The sequence below is a fragment of the Somniosus microcephalus genome, chromosome 12 (genome assembly GCF_052327205.1).
Source record: "Somniosus microcephalus isolate GS21.2 chromosome 12, FLI_Smic_1.0, whole genome shotgun sequence".
In the NCBI taxonomy this organism is placed as follows: domain Eukaryota; kingdom Metazoa; phylum Chordata; class Chondrichthyes; order Squaliformes; family Somniosidae; genus Somniosus; species Somniosus microcephalus.
In genome coordinates this window covers 226911944-226938389 of record NC_140998.1, presented here as the reverse complement: position 1 = coordinate 226938389, position 26446 = coordinate 226911944, and the positions used below count along the sequence as shown (strand labels likewise).

Sequence of the window (26446 nt, the reverse complement as noted above, 5' to 3'; positions counted from 1 at the left end):
CAGGAACCCCGTGCGTGATCTAGTAGTGATGATGATGGTCCAGATGATCATCATCTTCTGCTTCGTCTTTTCCTTTTCTGCTTCTTGGAGCCTCTCTGGGCTCCATTGTCAGCTGCCAGCTGCATGCACAGTTCCTCCTTCTCGTCCTTCTGGGCTCCACTGTCAGCTGCCAGCTGCATGCACAGTTCCTCCTTCTCGTCCTCCTTTTTCCGTAGTAGCGCCACCATCTCCCGATGTTCCTTAGACTTTTTGTGATTCTTCATGGTTTCTGCACTTTGGGAGTTTTCATCACAAGCTGGACAGAACAGATCATCGTAATATTCGATGTCGTCCAACAGGTCATGGTAATATACGGTGTCATCCTGAGCTAGGCCAGCGAGAGGGTCTTCTATTTCCTCCATACCCAGCTGGACATTAGCCAGCTGTTGTTCCAAATCCAGACATCTTTCCTGAAGAGACTTCTTCAGGCGTTCAGCTTCATCCAGCTTTTTCTGGGCTTCCTGCAAGTCTTTTACTAATGACGTCATTTGTGATTTCAATACTTCAACTTCATTCGGAGATTGATTGATTGTATTATTCAATCCCTCTACTGGAGCAGCTGTTTCAACATTCTGTTGTTCACATTGACGTGAGTCAGCGTACTTTTGGCATCCAAGTAAAATCTGCGTTGCAACCTCAGCTATTTCCATAACTTTTGAGAGCTCCGAACCCCTTTCCTTTGAAGATTGAAGCTCGTGTTCAAATTGTTCCCATTGCAGAGTCTTGTCCCTCAGCATATGAAGGAGTTGGCTGACCGTTAACTCTTCCGACCTCATACGTTTCCCAGTAGCTGCAGGGCTGTTTATAACCTTGCCCTGGGGCTCCTTTGCTGTTTCTACTTCGCCATCATCCGCAGCCTCCACCATTCGAATTTCCACACTTGAATCGTCCGGTGATACTGCACCCAACTTCAGTAGGAGCTGGGAGTTCATGGTGACCAAATCAGTCTTTTCTGCCTGCAATCCGCTAACAAGCGCTTTCAGTTGCTGAACATCTTGCTCCACCAGATTAGAGCACGCACCTTCAGAACCCGAATCAGCTTTGATTCGTTTGGCCTCCTTGCCCCGACGGTTTGTGTGCTCCTGCTCCTTTTTCTCCATCAGCTGTTTCTGTTGTCTTCCCAGGTTCTCCCACTCTGTGTCACAGAACTTTTTCATTGCTTTCATCTCTTGTTCGAGACGGCAACTCAATTGTTCTAATTGCTGTTGTAATTTGAAATGGAGTTGAGTTCGAGCCCGGTGTTCCTCAGAATTGTGCATCTCTGTAAACTGGCCAGACTCAGAATTCTCTGTCACTCTATGTTGTTGTTGTTCAGTGGAATTCTGTTCTGAAACTTTGTTCTCCTCTGAAGCATAAGCATTTATGCACTCCTTCATTTTTCCAACCTTAGTCAGCAAGTCCATTTTAGACTTGTCTTTCGCACCTGGGCTGGTCTTATCGTCATCCGTTTCAGAGTCTGAGCTGATTGTCTTCACCGAGTTCTCACTCATTATTGCCTTTAGGTAGTGCCATTCCATGTTTATTTCCCAGATCCACTCCCGTCCCAGAAGTGGTGGACCTCCCTCAGGTAGTACATATAAATACATTCCTTGGTGTTCTTTGCCCCTGTCTCTCACCTTGACTTTTATCTTTCCCATGGGGTATACTTTCTGCCCCGTGTATGTCTGCAATACGATCTTGGTATCTCTCAAGGGTATGTGTGAGAATAGCCGGTTGTAATCCCTTCGATTTATGACTGATAGGGCTGATCCTGTGTCCAATTCCATTTCCACTCGGACTCCGGCTATTTTTAGCATGACCCAGATAGTTTGTAGGCCAGTTTCCTTACTCACATTGTGAATTCTCAGACTACCCAGTTCCTGGCCGGTTGGGTCTGAATCCGAATTCTGTTCATCTGAACTCTTCTCAGCCACCTTGTGTACCTTGTTGTACCTTCCCTGCGGTGACTTTTTTTTATTGTTGGTCTTCTTTCCTGACTGGCATACCTTAGCTATGTGACCAAGCTTGCCACATTTTCTACATTCTTGGTTTTTAAACCAGCATTGGTTCTGGTCGTGTGTTGTCTTCCCACAACGATAACATTTCGTTGTACCCGAAGTAATTTGATCCACACTGAGTACCGCTGCCTTAGCTGCATTTCCGCTGTGCCTCTCGCTGCGGCTTCGTGCGATGCTGCAATAAGGACAGCCTTATCAAGTGTAAGATCGTTCTCTTCGAGCAGGACGCTTTTGTGTTCCTTCCTTCGACAACCCGCACACGAACTTGTCTCTCAATGCCTCTGTCAGATTTTCCCCAAACTGGCAGTATTTCGCTAGTCTACGCAGTTCGACCAAGTATTCCTGCGTTGCTTTCCTCTTTCCGTTGCAGTTCTCGCATAGAATTTGAATCGTTCCGCCAACATCAGTGGTGTGGGGTTCAAATGATCCTTCAGGGACAGCTAACAATATTAGCGAAGTCTGATCCGCCGGTTTAGCTGGTGATAGAAGATGCCTCAATAGCCCGTATGTCTTCGCCCCCATTGCGTTTAATAAGGTGAGAGCTTTATCATCATCAGCTATTTTATTGGCCTCACAATATATCTCAATACGTTCTACGTACGTGGCCCAATCTTCCACCTCGGAATCGAAGTTGTTGATGTTACCATGCTTAGGCATCTTCACTATCTCTCACTATCTTTCTGCGAAACAACAACGAATTTGTTCGTTAACTTTTTTTTTTCCAAAATGGCGGTTTCCCGCGCTTGTCTTCTTCCCTGCCTACTGGCAAAATGGCGGTTTCCTGCGCTTTACTATCCCGGTCGCAGCGCTTCGTGGCCTCGGTCGCTGCCCGGCCTTTTTCACTCCAATCGCGCCTCCCAGCCCTCTCGCAGTCCGGTGCTTTCCTCCCCGGCTGCGGCTGAGTTCACCGCGGTTTATTTATTTTTATATCTTCCCGCGCCTTACGATCCCGGTCGCAGCGCTTCGTGGCCTCGGTCGCTGCCCGACCTTTTTTGCCGGTCGCGGTCTAGCTGTCTCACGACGCCGTTGCGTCTCCCAGCCCGCTTGTACCGCGGCTTCCGTGCTCCACGCTGCCCCAGTCTCAGCGCCTCTGGGCCCGACTTCTGTCCGGCTCCTTTCCCCCGACCGTGGTCGAGTTCACCGCCCTTATCCTCCGTTTATTTTTTTATTTTCCCTTTACTCACAGTCACCGTGGCCGACTTGCTTCTCGTGCTGATCGGCTCACTCACCACCGTGGCAGAAGGGACAATCAGTGCCTGTTGCTGATGGAAGGCTTCGTGTCTGAATTCTTCCTTCTTCCTTGCTCTGCAGACTCGAGTTTTCTCTCAGCAGAACGACGAGGGCGGGTGCCTCTTCTCGACGCTCGTTAACTGCTTCGGAAGTATTGTTGCCACAGGGTAAGATCGAACTCGTCGCCACTGTAAAGTCTGTGGGTATTATGGCGAATTAATACACAGACTACAAGAGTAACTTTAACAGGACTTTACTATTCGAAGGTTAGGGCGAATCTGCCCAATAAATCCTGACACAGCACTTATATACCGGTGTGGTCACCGTCGGTATTACAGTATACAGCAGCCAAGATAAAGTACTGCCACACCTAAAATAGCTCTCTTAAAGGTGGACGGTTACATACAATAGTTCTCTTAAAGGTAGAACAGTTACATACACTACAGGTGATGTCTGACATTATACAGACTGGGACTGTGGGTGATGTCTGACCTTATTATACAGACTAGGGCTGTGGATGATTCTGACCTTATACAGACTAGGGCTGTGGGTGATGTCTGACCATATTATACAGACTGGGGCTGTGGATGATGCCTGACCTTATTATACAGACTGGGGCTGTGGGTGATGTCTGACCTTATTATACAGACTGGGGCTGTGGGTGATGCCTGACCTTATTATACAGACTGGAGCTGTTGATGATGCCTGACCTTATTATACAGACTGGGGCTGTGGGTGATGTCTGACCTTATTATACAGCCTAGGGCTGTGGGTGATTCTGACCTTATTATACAGATTGGGACTGTGGGTGATGTCTGACCTCATTATACAGACTAGGGCTGTGGGTGCTGCCTGACCTTATTATACAGACTGGGGCTGTGGATGATGCCTGACCTTATTATACAGACTAGGGCTGTGGGTGATGTCTGACCTTATTATACAGACTAGGACTGTGAGTGATGTCTGACCTCATTATACAGACTAGGGCTGTGGGTGATGTCTGACCTCATTATACAGACTAGGACTGTGAGTGATGTCTGACCTCATTATACAGACTAGGGCTGTGGGTGATGTCTGACCTTATTATACAGACTAGGGCTGTGGGTGATGTCTGACCTCATTATACAGACTAGGGCTGTGGGTGATGTCTGACCTCATTTTACAGACTAGGGCTGTGGGTGATGTCTGACCTTATTATACAGACTGGGACTGTGGGTGATGTCTGACCTTATTATACAGACTAGGGCTGTGGGTGATGTCTGACCTCATTATACAGACTGGGGCTGTGGGTGATGTCTGACATTATTCAGACTAGGGCTGTGGGTGATGTCTGACCTTATTATACGGACTAGGGCTGTGGGTGATGTCTGACCTTATTATACAGACTGGGGCTGTGGGTGATGTCTGAACTTATTATACAGACTAGGACTGTGAGTGATGTCTGACCTCATTATACAGACTAGGGCTGTGGGTGATGTCTGACCTCATTATACAGACTAGGGCTGTGGGTGATGTCTGACCTCATTATACAGACTAGGGCTGTGGGTGATGTCTGATCTTATTATACAGACTGGGGCTGTGGGTGATGTCTGACCTTATTATACAGACTGGGGCTGTGGGTGATGTCTGACCTTATACAGACTGTGGCTGTGGGTGATGTCTGACCTTATACAGACTGGGGCTGTCGGTGATGTCTGACCTTATACAGACTGGGGCTGTCGGTGATGTCTGACCTTCAGTGATGATTGAAATATTTTGGGACAATTCTAGTCATAATTTAAGGGCTTGTTGCTTTCATAACTTCATGCACTTCCCTTGGAGAACAGTGTGAATTAGTGGAAGCGTTCACAGGCTGATTAACGGTAGGACAGGTCGCAGCATATTTGCTCCTTCCAGAAAAGCAACCATCTTTATTCCATCCGATAAGGTGGTGAGATTTATATGACAGGAGAGTTTTATGGGCAACCCTTACCAAAAAAGCACAGGTTTCCCACTGATGTCAACCAGAATGAAGAGCCAGAGCTCCTTGTCTCCACTCACCAGGACTGTCTGGAGTGGGGATGGAATTCTGCACCTTCTGACTCAGAGGTGGGAATGCTACCTCGAAGACAACATCTCACTCCAATATTAGAGGAACATTTTGGGCCATAATTTCCCATAGCAGGTCATTAGTTAGTCTTGCCCTTGCATGGTTAGGATGCTATTTCCCCTACCTCGGTGGGTCAGGAGCGGGCGACGTCAGTGGCGGGTCTTGGCCCCGCTCCTGCCTCCATCCTGGCCTCCGGCAGATTTTCCTCTGATTAGGCATGTTACGCTCACCCAGCGCACTTCCCAGCCAATTGAAGGAAGCGGGTCTGATGATGTCATTTGATGACGCGTCATCAGCCAGTTTCCTTAAAGGGACCTTGCGCAAATTGATTTGACAGTTGTGCTGTCAGTTTTCTACAGTATTGAGGTGCTGCAAACACTGACAAGCACTGCACAGAGGTGCACAGCTACACCTAGGCTCTCCCATGACTCCCTCCCCAGGAGACCAACACAGCCTGGTTGCACATTGCACAGGAGGGCCAGTCTACAGTGGCGCAAATGTTTCAATGATCTCAGTAGATTATGAAATGTTACTGCAGAACCGCACTCAATCTCATTTGCTGTGCCACTCATCAAATCGCCATCGCTCTGCCTTCCCTATCCTACTCTTGCACATCCTTACTCACACCAACTTACCTTGCACCTCCACCCATCCCTCTCTCTCTATCTACATTATCACTTCCCCATCGCACTAGCCAACTCTCATACTCACCCTCATCCTAGTTCAATCATACCAACTAACAACATTTGGAAGTGGCTTAGTGAGTTGCAGTGAATGATGAGACATAATGAGGCCTCAGGTTTTAAACATTTTTGCTTAACAAGTTGCTGAAAGTGTGAGCTGATAACGGCGCAGCAAGGGAAACAGCATCTGGGACCTGAGTGAACAGGGCAAGCAACTGTTTATCTCCTTAACCATTCAGATTGAAGGATTGAGAAATAAACAGCACAAGGACTGAGAAGGAATTTTAAGTTATAATGCATGAACTCAATTTCAAATCAGGTACAGAAAGAGAAATAAAGAGAGGAAAAGAATGATTAGATTGAGAGCGTGAGAAAAAAAATGAATGAAAGGAAATGTTTAAAGAATATATAAAGATTTAAAATTTTATGTTTTGAAAATCTCCAAAGACATTTAAAACCTGCAGGAATGAGACTCCACACTTGTACTAGTTAATTTTCAGTGCCAGGGAGTTTGAATGGCAGTAATTAACACTCATCAAGTCATTAAAAGGGTACGTAGATTTAAATGCACAAGACTTGACTTTCTGTGGCATGTTCAATTTTGTATCTACTGTGCAAATACAGCAACTTCACGCAGTTCAATGCATTTCAATGGTAAGATTCAATTTTTGCAAAGTTAAAATCATCTTGGACAGCAAATTTTGGTTATCCTCATTTAACTGCATATCTGCCCCTCGCCTGAAGCTGCTGTACCATTTGTGCATAAATAACAGCGAGCGCCATAAACCTCACCGTTATTTTGACAGAAAATTCTGGTCCATTATCTTGAGCTCCTGGGCAGCAAACTAGTGGAGTAGTTCACCTGCCCAGTGTAGATCCCGGTCGATATTCATCCCATAAAATCAATGGGATGGAAATCTGGCAGGGTTCTACAGCAGGTGGATTCTCCACTTCAGCAGATCACCACCCAGGTAGTGAAGGTAAAAATTACCCCAAAGTCTTTGTTCAATATATGAGTTATCCCCTGTGGCATTGCTCATGGTGAGTCAAGACCAAGTGTAGCCTGTAAGTGAAGTCGGGTTGCAGGGCAGGAGAGAGTTGGACAAATGCACAGATGTCATACATATCTTTTTTACTTTTAATGTAGTACATTAACTTTCTGGTGGAGAATGGTGAGAGAGTGAGAACAATAAGGATTGGGGTGGTGAGATGGAAGTGATGGGAAGAGGAGGAAAGGTTGGAGAAAAAGAGGAGGAGAGTAGAAGAGGGGAGAGAGGTGAGGTGAGGATGGAGGCAGAAGATAAAGGGGAGGTTGTAGTGTATGTACCTTTAAGAGAGAACTACTTTTACAGCTCCTGTATACTGTAGTACCGGCAGTGACCACACCTGTATATAAGCCCTGAGCAGGCATCTGTACTGTTAGTTTTTAGACTACCCTCATCCAGTAAACACCTGTTGATTGTTGATCTGCAGTCTCCGTCTATTTATTGAAGAACACCATACCTCAAGATTCACGGATTTAATAGTGGCGACGAGGTCGATTCGAACCTACCTGCAACTCTGCATTTCCTCCCAAGGATTTGCTCCTGGAGGACAGTGGAAGAAGTCGAGGCCAGAAGCACGGGCATCGACCACAAGCAACCGCCCAGTCATCCGGCAGAGAGTGAGCATCGCAGGGGAGGCTGTTGAGAGCTGGGCTTGGTTCTCCAGCCACGACGATCCAGCAACAGGCTGGCAACAGGTACAGCGTAGACCCTTCCCGGACAGCGGTGGCTGGAGCCGACCGACGGCACAGAAAAGGCTGAGCAGCGTCGACGGGGTAAGAGAGAGGGTAAAGCGCACAGGGCACAGCCGGGGGTTGAATACCGAGCAGCGTCGACGGAAAACAAAAAGAGAGAGAGGGTAAAGCAGAGCCGGGGTTCAGGACCGAGCGGCGGCAACGAGAGAGGCGCACAGGAAAATGCACAGAGCACAGCCAGGGCTCAAGGGCTGAGCAGCGAGTGCGGGTGATGCCATTTTTGAAGCCGCAGCGGAGAAGAAGGGCGAGCGTGGGAAGAAAGGGAAGTGCGGGAGACGCCATTTTGAGCCAGCGGAGAAGAAGGGAGAGCGCGGGAGACGCCATTTTAGCCAGTCTAACCACACCCAGGGATGCCGAAGAGTGGCAGTGTCACAGCGTTCGACAATGAAGTCGAAGATTGGGCGACATATGTGGAACGCATTGAGGTGTACTGCAAGGCGAATGAAGTGCCAGATGCCAGGAAAGCACTGGTTTTGTTGAAGTCCATGGGTGCAAAAACGCATGGCTTACTGCGAAACCTAATAACCCCAGAGAAGTCAGTGGATAAGGATTTCGAAAGCATAGTGGAAATCCTACAGGACCACTTAAACCCCACACCGCTGCTGATAGCAGAAACATTTAAGTTTCACAAAAGGAACCAGCATAAAGACGAAAGTAATGCTGAGTATTTAACGGAACTGCGCAAGCTATCGAAACACTGCCAGTTTGGAATGGGACTAGCAGATACGTTAAGGGACAAGTTTGTGTGTGGGCTTCAAAGTGAAGGAACCCAGAAACGGCTTCTATCAGAAAAGGATCTTACGCTGGACAAGGCTTTCAGCATGGCAGTATCACACGAAGCAGCCGCACAGGGCGCTGCAGAGATACAACGGAGACCGCAAGAATATGGCACCAATGAAATGTCATATGGAGCAGGGAAGTGTTATCGCTGCGGCAGAACAACACACGACCAGAAGGATTGTTGGTTCAAGGACCAAGTGTGCAGACAGTGTGGAAAAGCAGGACACATAGCAAGAGTCTGCAGGTCGGGGAAGAAAACCAGCAGCAAGAAATCTCCACAGGAGAAGTACAAAACGGTACATAAGGTGACGGAGAGTAGTTCAGACGAACAGAAAAGTGATACAGACTCCGGAAGCAAGGAGCTGGGTTGTCTGAAACTACATAATGTAATCAAAATGGAGGATCACCAGATTATCTGGGTCACGCTCAAGATAGACGGAGTCCAAGTGAAAATGGAATTGGACACAGGATCAGCCCTAACAGTCATAAACCGAAGGGACTACAAGCGGCGATTCTCACATATACCCTTGAGAGCTACAGAGATTGTCTTGAAGACGTACACGGGGCAAAACGTCTACCCCAAAGGAAAAATAAGGGTGAACGTGATATACAACGGCCAGGAAATACCAAAAATGGACCTATATGTATTGCCAGATGGAGGATCACCACGACTCGGACATGAATGGATCTGGAAGATACAATTAGATTGGCATTCCGTACAGGCACTGACGGTAGAGGCCAAAAAGGATGACGATGTCACACCTGGATTGTTAAGTCTGTGTGTTCCAGTTGTATTAAGATTAATTACTGACACAGACTACAAGAATAAAGTTTCAACAGGTCTTTACTAGTTGGAGGTCAGGACTATACTAAATACAATATCACTACACAGTACTTATATACCGGTGGTCACCACCGGTATTACGTATACAGCAGCCAGAGAAAGTAGTACATCTCTTAAGGTGGAACAGGCTTAAGTTCTCTTAAGGTGGAACAGGTTACATACACCACATGGATGACTGTCAAAAATGCTAACTGACGCACAAGAAGTGTTCCAGGAGGGACTCGGAACACTAAAAGGCATAACAGCGATGATTAAAATAGAGGAAAATGCAAGCCCAAAGTTTTTTAAGGCCAGACGCCTTATGCGATCCGACCAGCCGTCGAAGCAGAGCTGGAAGGTTTGGAACATTCAGGAGTACTGTCCAAAGTGGACTGGAGCGAGTGGGCTACACCCATCGTTCCTGTAATGAAGTGGTCGTTGAGTAATACGCCTGGGGAACCAAAGAAGGTTCGCATCTGTGGGGATTTTAAGGTGACAGTGAACCAGGTCCTTCACACGGTACAATATCCGCTTCCGCGGATTGAAGATATTTTCGCCTCGCTATCTGGAGGAAAACGCTTCACTAAGATTGATCTGGCCCAGGCGTACCTGCAAATGGAGGTAGAAGAAGCCTCGAAACAATACCTCACGATCAACACTCACAAAGGTCTCTACCAATACAACCGGCTGGTGTTCGGGGTAGCATCGGCTCCGGCTATTTGGCAAAGGGCAATGGATCAAGTCCTGCAAGGGATTCCAGGGACCCAGTGCTATTTGGACGACATCCTAGTCACGGGCGAAAATGACAGTGATTACCTCGCCAACCTGGAGCAGGTGCTCACTAGATTGAAGGGATATGGGCTACGAGCTAATCGCCACAAATGCGAGTTTTCCCAGAAGCAGATCTCGTATTGTGGCCACGTTATTGATGAAGAGGGGTTACATAAGTCCCCTGAAAAGATTGAGGCAGTAGTCAAGGCTCCAGCACCGGAAAATGTGTCACAACTGAGGTCGTTCCTCAGGCTGGTGAACTATTACCATAAGTTCTTACCAAATTTGTCTACAGTATTACACCCACTGAACACCCTACTGCAGACCGGGGTACCATGGAAGTGGAATGACGAATGTAAATGAGCTTCCCAGAAGTGCAAAGAATTGATCACATCAAAAGAGGTGTTGGCCCATTTCAACCCAGCACTACCAATTCGGTTGGCGTGTGATGCATCACCCTATGGCATTGGAGCGGTGCTGTTGCACAAATTCCCAGACGGGTTGGAGAGGCCGGTAGCCTTTACGTCTCGGTCACTAACCTCAGCCGAGCGCAACTACGCCCAGATTGACAGGGAGGCCCTCCGCCTAGTATGGGGAGTAAAGAAGTTCAACCACTATCTGCACGGGCAGAAGTTCATCTTGCTGACTGACCACCAACTACTTGTCTCCATCTTTAATCCAAAGAAGGGCGTTCCGGTGATGACTGCGCAACGGCTACAAAGATGGTCCCTTTTTCTAGGGGCGAACCAATATGAAATAGGATATAAGGGCACGAAACAGCATGGAAACACTGATGGGCTATCACGCCTGCCACTGCCTACTGCGGAGGAAGCACCAGCAGTGGACCCTGTCGAAATATTTTATTCGTCGATGATTGAACGCTTGCCAGTAACTAACGCGGATATAGAGAAGGAGACCCGAAATGATCCGACACTGTCTCGGGTATATGATTTGACGCTGAAGGGATGGCCAACACATGGCGACTCATTGTTGCCAGCATTCTCATCCAGAAGAGAAGAGCTGTCAGTATGCCAGGGGACAGTGATGTGTGGAAACCGAGTGGTAATTCCACCCAAGTTAAGGGAGAGAGTGCTCAATGAGCTTCACGAAGGTCATCTGGGAGGGGTGAAAATGAAAAGCCTTGCTAGGGCTTATGTGTGGTGGCCGGGAATCGATCAACAAATCGAGGACCTAACAAAGAGTTGCTCAGGTTGCCAGAAGGTCCAAAATGCACCACCACATGCCCCTCTACACCCATGGGAGTGGCCCTCCTCTCCATGGCAACGGGTGCATATTGATTTTGCTGGTCCATTCATGGACTCAATGTTCTTAATAGCAGTGGATGCGCACTCGAAATGGCCTGAGGTGATCAAAATGTTCTCCACCACTACAGAGAAAACGATTGCAGTCCTACGGACCATATTTGCCAGGAACGGCTTGCCAGAGCAGATTTGCTCTGATAACGGACCACAGTTTGTGTCCGAAGAGTTTCGGAAATTTATGAGAAGGAATGGGGTAAGGCATTACACATCCGCCCCGTATCATCCAGCCACAAATGGATTGGCTGAGAGGTTCGTACAATCCTTTAAAAAGGCAGTAAGGGCCATGTGCGATGATGACATTCCACTGCAGCATGAGGTGGACAATTTCCTGTTAGCCTACAGAAATGCGACACATGCATTTACCAACCAGACCCCGGCCATGATGTTCTTTAACCGAAGGTTGAGATCTCGTCTGGATTTGCTCAGACCAAATGTGCGAAGAGATGTTGAGAATACGCAATTCCAGCACATCAATGAGAAGCCGACAAGGAGCTTCAATGCAGGACAACCAGTCTTGGCCTGCAACTACCGAACAGAGAAATGGCAACCCGGAACGATATGCACACGGCAGGGGCCACTAATGTACACAGTGGATGTCGGGGAGAACATTGTGAGACGCCATGTCGACCAGATCCTAGCGTCACAGGAACGAGTCAATCCCATGTCTCGCGTACCTGGTGATGAACCTAACATACCGGTAGCATCCACCCCAGAAACAGTAGCATCGGAAACTGATGAACTAACTGACGACAGGGGGCCAGAATCGCCTCTGCACCAAGAACAAGACACTCAGGAAAAGCGCTATCCAGAAAGGATCAGGAAGCCGCCCCAAAGACTGAATCTATAAATGGACTATTTCAGTTAATGTGCATGTTAAAAGTGTTAACGTTATTGTAGTGTATGTAACCGTCTACCTTTAAGAGACTATGTATGTAACCGTTCACCTTTAAGAGAACTATTTTAGGTGTGGCACTACTTGTTTGGCTTCTGTATACGGTAATACCGACGGTGACCACACCGGTATATAAGTGCTGTGGCATGACTTATTGGGCAGATTCGCCCTGACCTTCGAATAGTAAAGTCCTGTTGTATGTTACTCCTGAAGTCTGTGTCGTAATTAACTGCACAACCCACAGACTTTACAGTGGCGACGAGTCCGATCGTACCCTGCGGCAACAATAATTTCAAAGCAACGAAAGAGCGTCGAAAAGAGGCAACCGCCCTCGTCATTCGGCTGGGAGAAAACTCAAGGCTGCAGCAATAGAAAGGAGAAAGACTTTAGCGACAAAAACTTCCATCAGCAACAGGCACTGACTGTCCCTTCTGCCACGGTGACTGTGAGTAAGGGAAAGTGAAAAGAATAGCCGGAGGATAAGGGCTGGGCACTCGACCACGGTCGAGGGGGAAAAGGAGCCGGACAAAAAGTCGGGCCCAATGGCGTCGTGAGAGACCGCGACCGGCGGAAAAGCCGAGCAGTGACCGAAGCCACGAAGCGCTGCGACCGGGAGCGTAGGCGCGGGAAGAGAGAAACTCAGCCGCAGCCGGGGAGCGAAGCACCGGACTGCGAGAGGGCTGGGAGGCGCGATTGGGGTCCGAGCGAGCGGGAGAGGCAGAGCCGACCAAGAGAGACTGCGCGAGAGCCAGTCCAGCGGCTGAACTGTCCTCCGTCAACGGGGTGTAACCAGCGTCGGTAGAGCCGAGCGAGCGGGAGAGAGGCAGAGCCGAGCAAGGGGAACTGTGCGAGAGCCAATCCAGTGGCTGAACTGTCCTCCGTCAACGGGGCGTACCCAGCGCCGGTAGAGCCGAGCGAGCGGGAGAGAGACAGAGCCGAGCAAGGGGAACTGTGCGAGAGCCAGCCCAGCGGCTGAACCTGTTCGCCGTCAACGGGGTACCCAGAGCCGGTCGCCCTGCCATAAAATAAAAAAAAAAAAGGGAAAGCCTTGAAGCCGACGCGCAGGCTGTGAACCTGAAAGCCAGCGGCCGTCGCCCGTGGGGAAAGTGTACCCCTCCCGCCAGGGAAGAAACGCGGGAAGCCGCCATTAGGCGGGGAAGAAGACAGAAGCGGGAAACCGCCATTGAAGTGGGCGGGGAGAGAAGATAAGAGCGGGAAACCGCCATTTTCGCGGGAAAACCGCCATCTTAGAAAAAAAATAGAAATAATAATTTAAAGAAATACTTGTGTTGTTCCCAAAGAGAGGAAGATGCCTAAGCGTGGTAACATCAACGATTTTAATTCCGAAGTAGAAGACTGGGCCACGTACGTGGAACGCATTGAGATCTATTGTGAGGCCAATAAAATAGAAGAAGATGACAAAGCTATAACCTTGCTGAACTCGATGGGCGCAAAGACATAAGGGCTCTTGAAGCATCTACTAGCACCAGCTAAACCGGCGGATCAGACTTTCGATGATATTGTGGCTGTCCTGAAGGACCACTTGAACCCTACACCATTGATGTTGGCTGAACGATTCAAATTCTATGCGAGAACGCAACGGAAAGACGAAAGCAACGCGGAATACTTGGTTGAACTGCGGAGGCTAGCGAAAGACTGTCAGTTTAGGGACAACCTGGAAGAGGCACAGAGAGACAAATTCGTGTGCGGAATGTTGAAGGAAGAAACACAAAAACGACTGCTTGAAGAGAACGATCTTCCACTTGATAAGGCTGTCCTTATCGCAGCATCAAGCGAAGCCGCAGTGAAAGGAACTGCGGAAATGCAGCTAAAGGCAGCGGCACTCAGGGTACAACAAATTACTTCGGGTACAACGAAATGCTATCGTTGTGGAAAGACAACACACGACCAGAACCAATGCTGGTTTAAAAACCAAGAATGTAGGAAATGTGGCAAGCTTGGTCACATAGCTAAGGTATGCCGGTCAGGGAAGAAGACCAACAATAATGAGTCATCACAAAAGTGGTACAGAAAGGTACATGAGGTGACTAGGAAGAGTCCGGAGGAACAGAAGTCGGACTCACACTCCAACTGCAAAGGACTGGATAGTTTGAGAGTTCACAATGTGAGTAATGAAACTGACCGACAAACTATCTGGATCACACTACAGATTGCAAAAGTCCAAGTGAAAATGGAAGTGGACACCGGATCGGCGCTGACGGTCATGAATAAGCATGACTATAAAAAGTTATTCAAGCATATTCCACTACGGGATACGGAACTAGTACTACAGACATACACGGGGCACAAAGTATTCCCCATCGGAAAGATAGAAGTCAAGGTGAGATACAAGGATAAAGATTACCAAAGGATGGACCTGTATGTGTTGCCTGAGGGAGGTCCACCACTTCTGGGACGGGAGTGGATCCGGAAAATAAAGATAGACTGGCATTCACTAAACACCATGACGGTGGATTCCGGAAAGGAAGATGTCAAACCTGAACGGTTGTCCAGAATATTGGACGAAGCTAAAGAGGTATTCCAGCAAGGACTGGGAACACTGCGAGGAATTAAAGCAAAGGTTAAGATTGCAGAACATGCAAGCCCAAAATTTTTCAAAGCCAGATCGGTACCTTATGCGATACGACCAGCTGTGGAGGCAGAACTGGAAGAACTTGAATGATCAGGGGTACTGTCAAAAGTGGACTGGAGTGAGTGGGCCGCGCCCATTGTTCCCGTCATGAAGTCTTCACCAAGTAATAAGCCAGGGGGACCGGGGAAGGTCCGCATCTGCGGAGACTTCAAGATCACAGTGAATCCGGTGCTTCACACGGTACAATACCCGCTTCCGCGGATTGAAGATATCTTTGCTTCGTTGGCTGGAGGGAAACACTTCACCAAGATAGACCTGGCTCAGGCATACTTACAAATGGAAGTCGAGGAAGAGTCATGCCAGTACCTCACCATCAACACACACAGAGGATTGTATAGTTATAATAGACTGGTTTTTGGGGTAGCTTCGGCTCCAGCAATTTGGCAGAGGGCCATGGAGCAGGTATTACAAGGAATTCCAAGCACGCAGTGCTACTTAGACGATATCCTAATTACGGGAGAAGACGAGGAAGAACACCTCACAAATTTGAAACTGGTGTTCACCAGGTTGAAGGAATATGGCCTTCGAGTTAATCGCAAGAAGTGTGAGTTTTTCCAAAAACGGATCTCGTACTGCGGCCATGTCATTGACCGAGAGGGGCTGCACAAGTCACCTGACAAGATAGAAGCTGTCGTGAAGTCCCCCGCTCCAGAAAACGTATCACAGTTAAGATCATTCTTGGGGTTGATTAATTATTATCACAAGTTTCTGCCAAATCTATCCACGGTGCTGCATCCGCTGAATGCTCTGTTGCGGAAAGAAATACCATGGAAGTGGAGTGAGGAATGTAAAAAGGCTTTTCGCAGAAGCAAGGAGTTGATTACCTCTGAAGAAGTGTTGGCTCATTTCAACCCAACGTTACCCCTTCGTCTAGCTTGTGATGCTTCCCCTTATGGAATTGGAGCAGTACTTTCACACAAGTTATCAAATGGCTCGGAAAGGCCAGTGGCATTCGCGTCCCGATCATTGACCTCCGCGGAGCGAAATTATGCTCAAATAGATAGGGAGGCCCTCAGCCTTGTGTGGGGCGTGAAGAAATTCAATCATTACCTGCAAGGTAAGAAGTTCACATTACTGACAGACCACCGTTGGTGTCCATATTCAACCCAAACAAGGCCGTTTCCACCATGACAGCACAAAGGTTACAAAGGTGGTCCGTGTTACTTGGGGCACACCAATATGACATCGAATACAAAAGGTCCAAACAGCATGGAAATGCTGATGGGTTATCGCGCTTGCCATTGCCGATAGTAGAAGAAGCGACTACATTGGACCCAGTAGAGATGTTCCACTCATCCATAGTGGAGTGTCTACCAATAACAAATTCGATGATCGAAAACGAAACAAGAAATGACCCGACTCTTTCACGAGTCTATGATTTAACGGTGGAGGGATGGCCAGCACAGGGCGAACCAACACTGCAAGCATTTTCACAGAGGAAAGAACAGCTGTCAGTGTGTAGAGGAACCCTGATGTGTGGATCTAGAGTGGTGATTCCACCCAAACTTCAAAAGAAGGTGTTAAAGGAGCTGCACGAGGGACATCTGGGTGGAGTGAAGATGAAGAACCTAGCAAGAGCGTTTGTATGGTGGCCAGGCATCGATGTAGACATCGAAGAAATCACTAAGAACTGCCTAGGATGTCAGAAGGTTCAGAACGCGCCACCACAGGCTCCGCTGCATCCATGGGAGTGGCCCTCATCTCCTTGGCAAAGGGTACACATCGACTTTGCTGGTCCATTTATGGACTCAATGTTCCTAATAGCGGTGGATGCACACTCCAAGTGGCCGGAGGTAATAAAGATGACCACCACCACCACGGAAAAAACCATCACAGTGTTAAGGACTATGTTTGCTAGGAATGGCCTGCCGGAACAGATCTGTTCTGATAATGGACCGCAATTTGTGTCCGAAGAATTCAAGAAATTCTTAAAGAGCAATGGGGTTAAGCACTACACGTCAGCCCCATACCATCCCGCCTCCAATGGATTGGCTGAAAGGTTTGTCCAGACCTTCAAGAAGGCCATCAAGGCCATGGGTAATGAAGACATTAATTTACAACATAAGGTGGATCGCTTCTTGTTGGCGTACAGGAATGCAACACATGCGGTCACAAATCAAACTCCCGCCATGATGTTTTTTAATAGACGACTAAGATGCCGGCTGGATTTGCACAAGCCAAACGTCAGAAGGGACGTAGAGAACCGGCAATTCCAGGGCATGAATGAAAGGGCCACTAGATCTTTTCAGATAGGTCAACAAGTTTTGGCCCGGGACTACCGTACCGAGAAATGGCAGCCTGGAACTATTGGAAAAAGGCTAGGGCCGTTGATGTATACGGTGGATCTTGGGGACAGTATAATAAGGCGCCATGTTGACCAGATCATAGGGTCAGCCACAACTGGCCAACCTACTTCACCACCTTACCCGGTTACTGTTGAAACCGAGATACCCAGAACACCTACCTCCGATCTGGTAATACTGGAATCAGAGGAACCTGACACTGTCTTTCAAGCCGAATCGACTTTGTCAGAAGCACCTACTACCCCGCCAGGAATGACGACACCACTGAGGCGTTATCCGGACAGAGTGCGGAAACCTCCAGAGAGACTGAATCTGTGAACTGTCTTGCATAAAGTTTTATATATGTTATAATGTATGTTTAATGGGAAATACGTATGTTGTAAGCTAAAAAGGGAGGATTGTAGTGTATGTAACCGTCTACCTTTAAGAGACTATGTATGTAACCGTTCACCTTTAAGAGAACTATTTTAGGTGTGGCACTACTTGTTTGGCTTCTGTATACGGTAATACCGACGGTGACCACACCGGTATATAAGTGCTGTGGCATGACTTATTGGGCAGATTCGCCCTGACCTTCGAATAGTAAAGTCCTGTTGTATGTTACTCCTGAAGTCTGTGTCGTAATTAACTGCACAACCCACAGACTTTACAGTTATGGTACTGTTAATCTAAAAGGGGAGGAATTGTAGTGTATGTACCTTTAAGAGAGAACTACTTTTACAGCTCCTGTATACTGTAGTACCGGCAGTGACCACACCTGTATTTAAGCCCTGAGCAGGCATCTGTACTGTTAGTTTTTAGACTACCCTCATCCAGTAAACACCTGTTGATTGTTGATCTGCAGTCTCCGTCTATTTATTGAAGAACACCATACCTTAAGATTCACGGATTTCATAGAGGTGGACAGAATAGAAGAGATAGGACAGATAGGAAGGGAGAGGGAGAATGGCGATGAGAAGCAATGGAAAGAGGGGGAGAGCAGAGAGTGGCTGAGGATTGGTGAGATAAAGAGGGGTTAGGAAAGGGGGAGATGGGCGAGTGGAGCTGCAGGAGGAGAGAGGTGAGAGTGAATGAGTAAATGGATGGGAGGAGAGGGTAGGGGAGAGGAATGGAGGGGGGAAGAGAAGTGGAGTGCGATGGGAGCAGGCCGACAGAACAGTTTGGGGAGTGGACAGAAGGGTGCAGGCAAGAGTGAAAGGAGATGGAGGGAGAAATAGGTAGGGAGAGAAGGTAGAGGGAATGATGGCGGTCAACATTTGCTGAACTGGGAGGATGGATTGTGAATATTGCCTCAGTGGACCCAAGATATGCAGAGGTCTGTTCTTCTGGGTTCTGCTGTTTGTGGAGGCAGGAAATGGTTGTAAGCAAGTTTTTGGGTAAGTTGGTGATTGTTTTTTGACTTTTCACGTGTTTAACATGTGAAGAATGCAATTTTAAGGGAGATATAGGAAGGTGAATGAGGAACTTTCTTGCTGGGACATAGTTGGGTAGAATGTGTTTCTGGTAGAATGTGATTGAAGAGAAAATATCAATTAGGGGAATACTAGAAGTTGGCGTGCTGCCTGCAATACACTGAATGGGCGCGGGTTAATCGTGCATCGCGATCCCCGTGCCCATGTTCGGGGGCTATCCAATTTAACCCCCATGGAATATAAAGGAAGTTATGGGAAGAAATTGACATTTTTACCCATGATCCACAAGGATGTCAAAAAGGGAGGTCGTAGGATCATGTGTTACCAGAGGGTCAGGTGATACCAATGAGTCATCTGCCCCATAGGTTCATCAGCAGTCTCTCTGTAAAGGTTTTATTAGTAGTGAGTAAAAGTGCATTAAATCTGAAATTTAAGCAGAAACTTTTATAATCCCTGAAGTCTTCTTTCATATCCCGAGTGATAATCATGACTCATTGAAGGAACTGTTTACACTTTAATGCCTTCATTTGGTTTAGTGATTAGTAACATTACAGAATCTGTCGAATAAAATCTACCATTACAAGCAGAGTGAGCACCAGAGCTGGACTGTGCTGTGAGTGGAGTGTGCAGACTGTGCCTCTGTGTTCTGACCCATCCACAGCCTCACCCGTGTAATAAAATGGATTAGACTGATTCAGTCAGAGTGAAACAGTGGCCCTGATTATATGACTAGAAATGACAGCATCGTTCCCAATTAAATGTATATCTTAAAACACATTCCCCATTTTCCAGATCCACTCTGCAATCTCACTCTGGATGACGGATGTTTTGAAATAGTTAATACAACATGGCTGCAGGCAAACAATGAAACTTGCACAAATGGATCGGAAATCTACGTTCCTCACCAGGGTCCAAGTGAGCAATACTGGGAGTAAGTACATTGCTACAGATAGCTGCACCTAGAACCTGCACAGCTGTACCAGTAGCTTCCTCTTGGGAAGGTCAATTGGGCGAATGTCCTGTTTAATGAGTGAAAAGCTGTTTGATTTAGATAGAGGTACTATTTACATCATACGTCTGTTACAAAATAACATCACAACAGGGACCCTTTCATTAGTTAACAGCCCCCTGGTTTCTAACACTGCAGGTTTTCTTTAACAATGTTTATACAGTGAAACCTGCATTGAGCATTTTTTATTTACTTGTAATTCAAGGAAGAGATTCACCACTAGAACTCCTAAACATTGAATCTCCTTCTTAGGCAGTCCCTCGGAACCGAGGATGACTTGCTTCCACACTAAAAATGAGTTCTCAGGTGACTGATGAGTCCAATGCGGGACCTACAGTCTCTGTCACAGGTGGGGCAGACGGTGGTTGAAGGGGCGGGTGGGTGGGGTGCTTGGGTGGACGTGCGCTCCTTCTGCTGTTTGTGCTTGGCTTCCGCTTGCTCCCGGCGAAGGGACTCGGTGTTCGGCGCCTTCCCGGATGTTTCTCCTCCACTTTGTGCGGTCCTGGGCCAGGGATTCCCAGGTGTCGGTGGGGTTGTTGCATTTTTTTCAAGGAGGCTTTGTGGGTGTCCTTGAAGCATTTCCTCTGCCCACCTGAGGCTCACTTGCCATGTCAGAGCTCCAAGTAGAGCACTTGTTTCGGGAATCTCGTATCGGGCATGCGGATGATGTGGCCAAATTGAATACAGTATTGTGTTTAGCCGACAGAGCTGGGAACTGAATTGGGGAAACTGTCTGGGAGCAGGTCCCATGTTTAGCAATCTGAAGGAGCTGAATTTATTGGGAGATACAGTGACTCACCCAGGGGCCTAGAAATTGAGTTGGGCCCGCGCCAGGGCTTTAGCGCCGGAAATTTTGCGCCGGCGCTAAGTCCCGCTGCGCGCGCCAAATATTCAGTAGCGCCGCGCCCAGACGGCTGCGGGCGCTACTGGAGGGTGTCAGCGCCTCCCAATGGGCGCTGACTGCAGGATTGCGGCGCTAATCCCCCGCTGCGGCACCCGATGCGGTGCGGCAGGCTGGGGTACTGCAGGCCTCCTCCTTCTGTTAAGGAGAAGCTGCCTGCAGCCGCCCGCTGGCCGTTGGATTCGGGGAAAAAATGAGCCCGGCACCTCGGAGAAGTGCCGGGCTCTCGGCCCACACACATCTGTGCCGCGGGGGGGTGGTGGAGGAGTCCGGGGAGGGAGGTGCGGGCAGGCGGCCGCCGGGAAAGCGGCCGGCCGCCACGCCACCTTAATGCGCCGGCGCTAGGACCAGGAAGGCACTTCTGAAAAATCGTTGGTTGCGGCTGCCACGGGCAAGGCGGCCGCAACTGAATTTCGGCGTTCGGGCGCGTTACCATGGCAACCGGGACGCTGCGCACACCGATGACGTCATCGGTGCTGGCGCAGCGCAACCGGTGTAACGCCAATGGTAGGGCCCTAGTCAATTTCAGAAGCGGCTATAATTGCGGCGCTAGGCCCTCTAGCGCCTCTAAATGGGCGCTGACCCCACTCAATTTCTAGGCCAGGGAGTTTTAACAATGCTTTGTAAGGCAGTCGATGAAGCACTGTCAGGAACTCCTTCAAATCAGCTCTCCAGGGAATCTCTTCAGTGCTCACTGTTTAAACAAAGCTTTAGGCCTGGAAATTCAGTATCGCCACGTTTGGGGCGTTATAGTCGAGTGGGCGCTAAATTTAGCGCCCGGCGCAAATTATCGCCACCTTCAGCGAAATTGACCTGCTTCGCCCCCAAGAGGTGCTTGGAGCGCTAAAGCAGGCACTGCACAACTGTCCTGAGGCACTAAGCCGGAGAAGCGAGGCGCTACCACCGAGGGCGGGCGCAGCGCAGGTGCGGCCAGTTAACGATTGCAGGTAGACACGCTGTCACCGGTCAGCTCTTAAAGGGGGAGTGTCGATTTGGACTGCAGCCACGCCCTGCACATTGGAGCCCTGATTCTCGGCCTGGACAGACCTGCTGCCACATTCTAATGCCTAGGACCATGGAGAGGGCCATGGAGCGAGCGCAGCGGTTCAGTGAGGGGGCCCTGCAGGTTCTGGTTGGCGCAGTGGAGTGCAGGCGATCTATCCTGTTTCCGGACAGTGGCAGGAGGCCGCTGCCCAACGAATATCGAAAAGCTTGGAGGGAGGTGGCACACAGAGTGACCTCCAGCAGCATGGTACCTAGGACCCCTGTGCAATGCAGGAAGAAGTTCAACGACCTCACTCGGGTTGTCAAGGTGAGTACCCTTTCCAGTATCCTCTTCATCCCTGCATGTGCACCTCACTTTATGGCCAGAGGGTCCTGAAAGCCCCAATGCCCAGCCCTCATCCAACACCTATGGGCCTTTTATGAAACTCACATGCACATTCACCACTTTACACACTGTAAGGGCTATTCGGCCATGGGAGGCAGTGCAGCCAAGATCAGGGCTTCACACTGTAAGGGCTATTCCACAATGGGAGGCAGTGCAGCCAAGATCAGGGCTTCACACTGTAAGGGCTATACGACCATAGGAGGCAGTGCAGCCAAGATCAGGGCTTCACACTGTAAGGGCTATTCGACCCTGGGAGGCAGTGCAGCCAAGATCAGGGCTTCACACTGTAAGGGCTATTTGACCATGGGAGGCAGTGCTTCACACTGTAAGGGCTATTCCACCATGGGAGGCAGTGCAGCCAACATCAGGGCTTCACACTGTACTCAGAGCCCGTCCTTTCTCTTGCAGGGCAAGCTGGCGCACAATAGGTGGCAGCAGCAATGGACCGGGGGAGGCCGCCCTGACCTTAAAGACCTCAGCGACCTGGAGCAGCGAGTGGAGCGGATTATGGCAGGCCGGATGATTGGCCCCGTCACCACTGGAGATGCCAACCCCGTTCTGGACAGCAATGGTAAAGGTCATCACCTTTTTGACCTCTCTCCTTCCACTTGTGCCTCACACCAGCATCCTTTGCCACTATCGAACAAATGCAGTGCATTGCAGCAATCATGCCTCCCTCATTGCCACCCTGTCCTCACGCTAAAGCAACTCTTGTACCTCCCTGCTTTCAGAAGCTGATTCGCCAGGTGAGGAGGCGGGCCTCAAGCTGCCACTGTGAGTGATTCTGAAGGCGAGCAGGAAGAGGAAGCCGGACCATCAGTGCCACCCTCAACCGAGGGGGGGCGGCGGTAGGGAAGCTCGGCGGCCTTCTCCCCGGAGGGAGGGTCTGGCCTCCAGTCCTGCTGCAGTGAGCGCAGAAGAGGTGCGGCTCCTCGCTGAAATTGTCGCCCAGGCGGAGCAGAGGCACACTGAGCTCATGGCTGTAGTGGCAAGGTTGCCCGACTCCATAGAGTCACTGGCAAGGAGTGTCCAGGACTTCGGGGCAGCACAGGTGGCTTCCACGCAAGTGCTTAGTGGTGCCATGCAGTCAGTGGCTGGTCTGATGCAGACACAGGTTAAGGCCACACGAGCACTGACTGCTGCCACCCTCACTGGATCAGGCAGGATTCGCCGGAGCCCTCGCTGCGCCGCAGCAGGCCAGCAGTCTGTGCTTCGGCAGATTGCTGCACATGCTGCAGTGCTGCCCCGTGGGAGTGCCAGTGTGTCGTCCAACCAGGGAGTGCTTGTGCTCTGTCAGGATGTCAACATTGCTGCTGCCAACACTGTCACTCCTCCACTGCAGCTGCCACCACCCATAGGACAGACTGCTGCCGCCCATGCAGAGTTGGAGTAGTCAGCAGCCGGGCCCGCCAGGCCCAGAGCTGGTCCAGGCCATCCCCCAAGGGCATCTGCCGACTCACTTTCTGACACTCAGCAGCCTTCCCCCAGCCTTGCTGCAGCCACTGGGGTCCTATTGCGGAGGAGCTGCAGGGTGGGAAGGGGCCAATCTCGCAAGCGAAGCAGCTCACCCTCGCAGGCCATAAAGTAGGAAGTGTGGCAAAATGAGGTGAATTTTTTTAGTGAAGGCCGAGGATCATGGTCATTTTTGGTTAACTCTTTTGTTCATTGTCTGCAGGTTGTGAGAGCCAGTTATGTGTCTGACTTTTTTGGGGGGTTTCTCTGTATTTCTTTGTCATGCGGGAAGGGCACAGAGTTTGTTAAATAAATAATCGCCTTTATTCAGATTGTGCATGTTTGCTGTTTGAACTATTTGTTGCCTTGACCGGCTCAGAGTTTGCGGAACCGTTCCATTCATGTTCTTTCAATGGCACAAGCCATTCCCTCAGAGGGGGCCTAGAACCGACTTGCAATAAGCCGCTGACGGACGGCCCTTGCACTTTGTGCCTCCTCCTCCTCCTCCTCCTCTGGTGGTGCTCCAATGTCTGCTGGCAGTGGCTGAGTCCTGAGGATAGCCAGGTTATGCAGCATGCAGCACACTACAAAGAAATGGGAGACTCGCTTAGGCGAGTACTGAAGGGCTCCCCCGGAATAGTCCAGACAGTGGAACCATTGCTTTAGCACGCCGATTGTGTGCCCAATGATGTTCCTGGTTGCTTGATGGCTGTCATTGTATCGTTTTTAAGCAGGGGTGCTGGGCACACGGAGCGGGGTCATCAGCCAGGTGCACAAAGGATAGCCCTTGTCCCCGTGAAGCCAGCGTCCTGGGTGAGCAGGGGCTTCGAAAATGTCTGCCACAGAAGTCTGGTGCAGGATGAAGGCGTCATGGCTGCTGCCTGGAAAGCGGGCATTGACAGCTAGTATCAGCTGTCTGTGGTCACACACCAACTGCTCGTTCAACGAATGGAACCCCTTCCGGTTGCGGTAATCCTCGGCATTCTCTTGAGGCACCCACAAAGCCACATGCGTGCAGTCAATGGCGCCCTGGACCATGGGGAAGCCCGCTATTCTTGCAAATCCCATTGCGCGCTCTTGCTGCTTGTCCAGGGTCATGGGGAAGGAAATGCACTGATGTCTCCTTTTGAAGAGGGCATTCGTGACTTGGCAGATGCAGCAATGCACCGCCAACTGGGAGACATTGGCAACGTCCCCAGTAGCGGATTGGAAGGAGCCGGTGGCATAGAAGTTGAGAGCCACTGTCACCTTCACTGCCACCGACAGAGACGTCCTGCTCCTCAGCTGAGGCTGCAGACCTGTCTGAAGCAGGTGGCAGAGCTCAGTGACCACCTCCCTTCTGAATCGAAGCCTACGAATACACTGCTCCTCAGACATGTTGAGGTAGGAGAACTGCTGGCGGTATACCCTGGGAGGGTAAGGCCTCCTGTGCCGATGCCTGTTGGCCCTCCTCCGTCTGGTCATGATTGGCACTCTCTCTCAGCATCTCTGAGCCCTCTCAATGCAATGGTGAAACCCAACGTTTCCAACCATTGCAGCCCCCATAATATGCGGCTACTCAAGGCTATGGCACTGAAAAATCAAACCAACTGCAAAGTTCTGGGCCGAAGCCAGAAGTACCTGTGCGAGCGCTGACTCAATGCAGAAAGCTCTCTCCCTTTGTCTCTCTGCAAATCTCTCTCTCTCTCACACAGAAGGAGTGGTCCAAAAATGGCTACCACTAAGCAGCCAGGAAGAGCCCCCTTTAAATAGCGCCCCCCCAACCCCACAGCGACTGGGAACTGTTCCAGTCAACCAGTCGCTGGGAACGCCAGGTGGAAAGAAGGGGGACGCCACTGAAGTTCTGGTTCGGGGCGCACCAAGGGCATTGCATCATGAAATGACGTAAGGATCTGCGCGCGCAGCTGAGCGGGCGTTGCAGTTTTGCACCGCCGCTAAATGTCCACTCAATTTTGCGAGAGGTGCAGGTCTCGCCGCGCCCGGGCGCTAGCCGCTTCGCGCCCCACTTATCACCCTCTTAAGGCGCTAACGGCTGGCGCTAACAACTGAATTTCTCCCCTTAGACTTTAAAAACATCAATAAAAATAGAGAGAAAAAATCATAAAGGATATCAAATTTAATCTCAGTCCTTGGTAACACTTCACTTCTAAAAGGAATTAAATTGGATATCGTTTACATACATTTATATTTGACTAAATACTCTGATGCATTGGCTGGGATTTTCCCTACCTCGGCGGGTCCATGGTGGGTGACGTCGGTGGTGGGTCGTGTTGTGTATGTACCTTTAAGAGAAGAACTGATTTATACTGCAGTACCGGCAGTGACCACACGTGTATAAAAAGCCATAGCAGGCTTCTGTACGTCAGTCTTAAGTTTACCCTCTGTTCAGTAAATACCTGTTTTATTGTTCTCCTGCAGTTCATGTATTATTGATACTCAGACACTACACTGGCGACGAGCAGGTTCGAACTCACCTGCAGTACTGCATCACCTCACGGGGATCTTTCCCTGAGAAGAAGCTTCTTGGAGGTCGAAGTCAGAGCAACGGGCGTCGACCGTGGGCATCCGCCCAAGGATCCATCGGTGTTCGGAGAATTGCAGGAGAGGCTGTGGAGAGCTGGGCTTGGCTCCCCAGTCAAGGTGTTCCAGCAAATCGTGCTGGTAGCAGGTAGTGCGCTAACCCTTCTGGACTGCGGCGGGCTCAAGCTCGATCGAGCGGCTCTGCAAAAGGGGCCGCGCAGTGTCGTCGGGAGGAAAGCGAGAGAGGGTGGAGCGCACAGGGCGCGGTCGGTGCTCAAGAACCGGGCAGCGTAGAGAAAATAAAATGAGGGGAAGGAAAAGTGAGACGCGCCGAAGCCACGGGTCGCCGCCATTACCCTGTAGAACGCTAGGAGCAGCGTGG

The 26446-nt window shown here is 49.6% G+C and overlaps 1 protein-coding gene across 1 annotated transcript in view; it reads left to right on the top strand.

Moving 5' to 3' along the window:
- The first annotated feature begins 18734 nt into the window (after positions 1-18734).
- The window catches only part of LOC147110222 (sodium- and chloride-dependent neutral and basic amino acid transporter B(0+)-like), a 30704-nt gene continuing 22992 nt past the window's right edge, over positions 18735-26446 (top strand). The window contains exons 1-2 of the mRNA XM_086002498.1: positions 18735-18756; positions 19585-19723. Of these exons, the coding sequence (XP_085858624.1) occupies positions 18735-18756; positions 19585-19723 (161 nt within the window). The remainder of the gene's footprint in view (positions 18757-19584; positions 19724-26446) is intronic.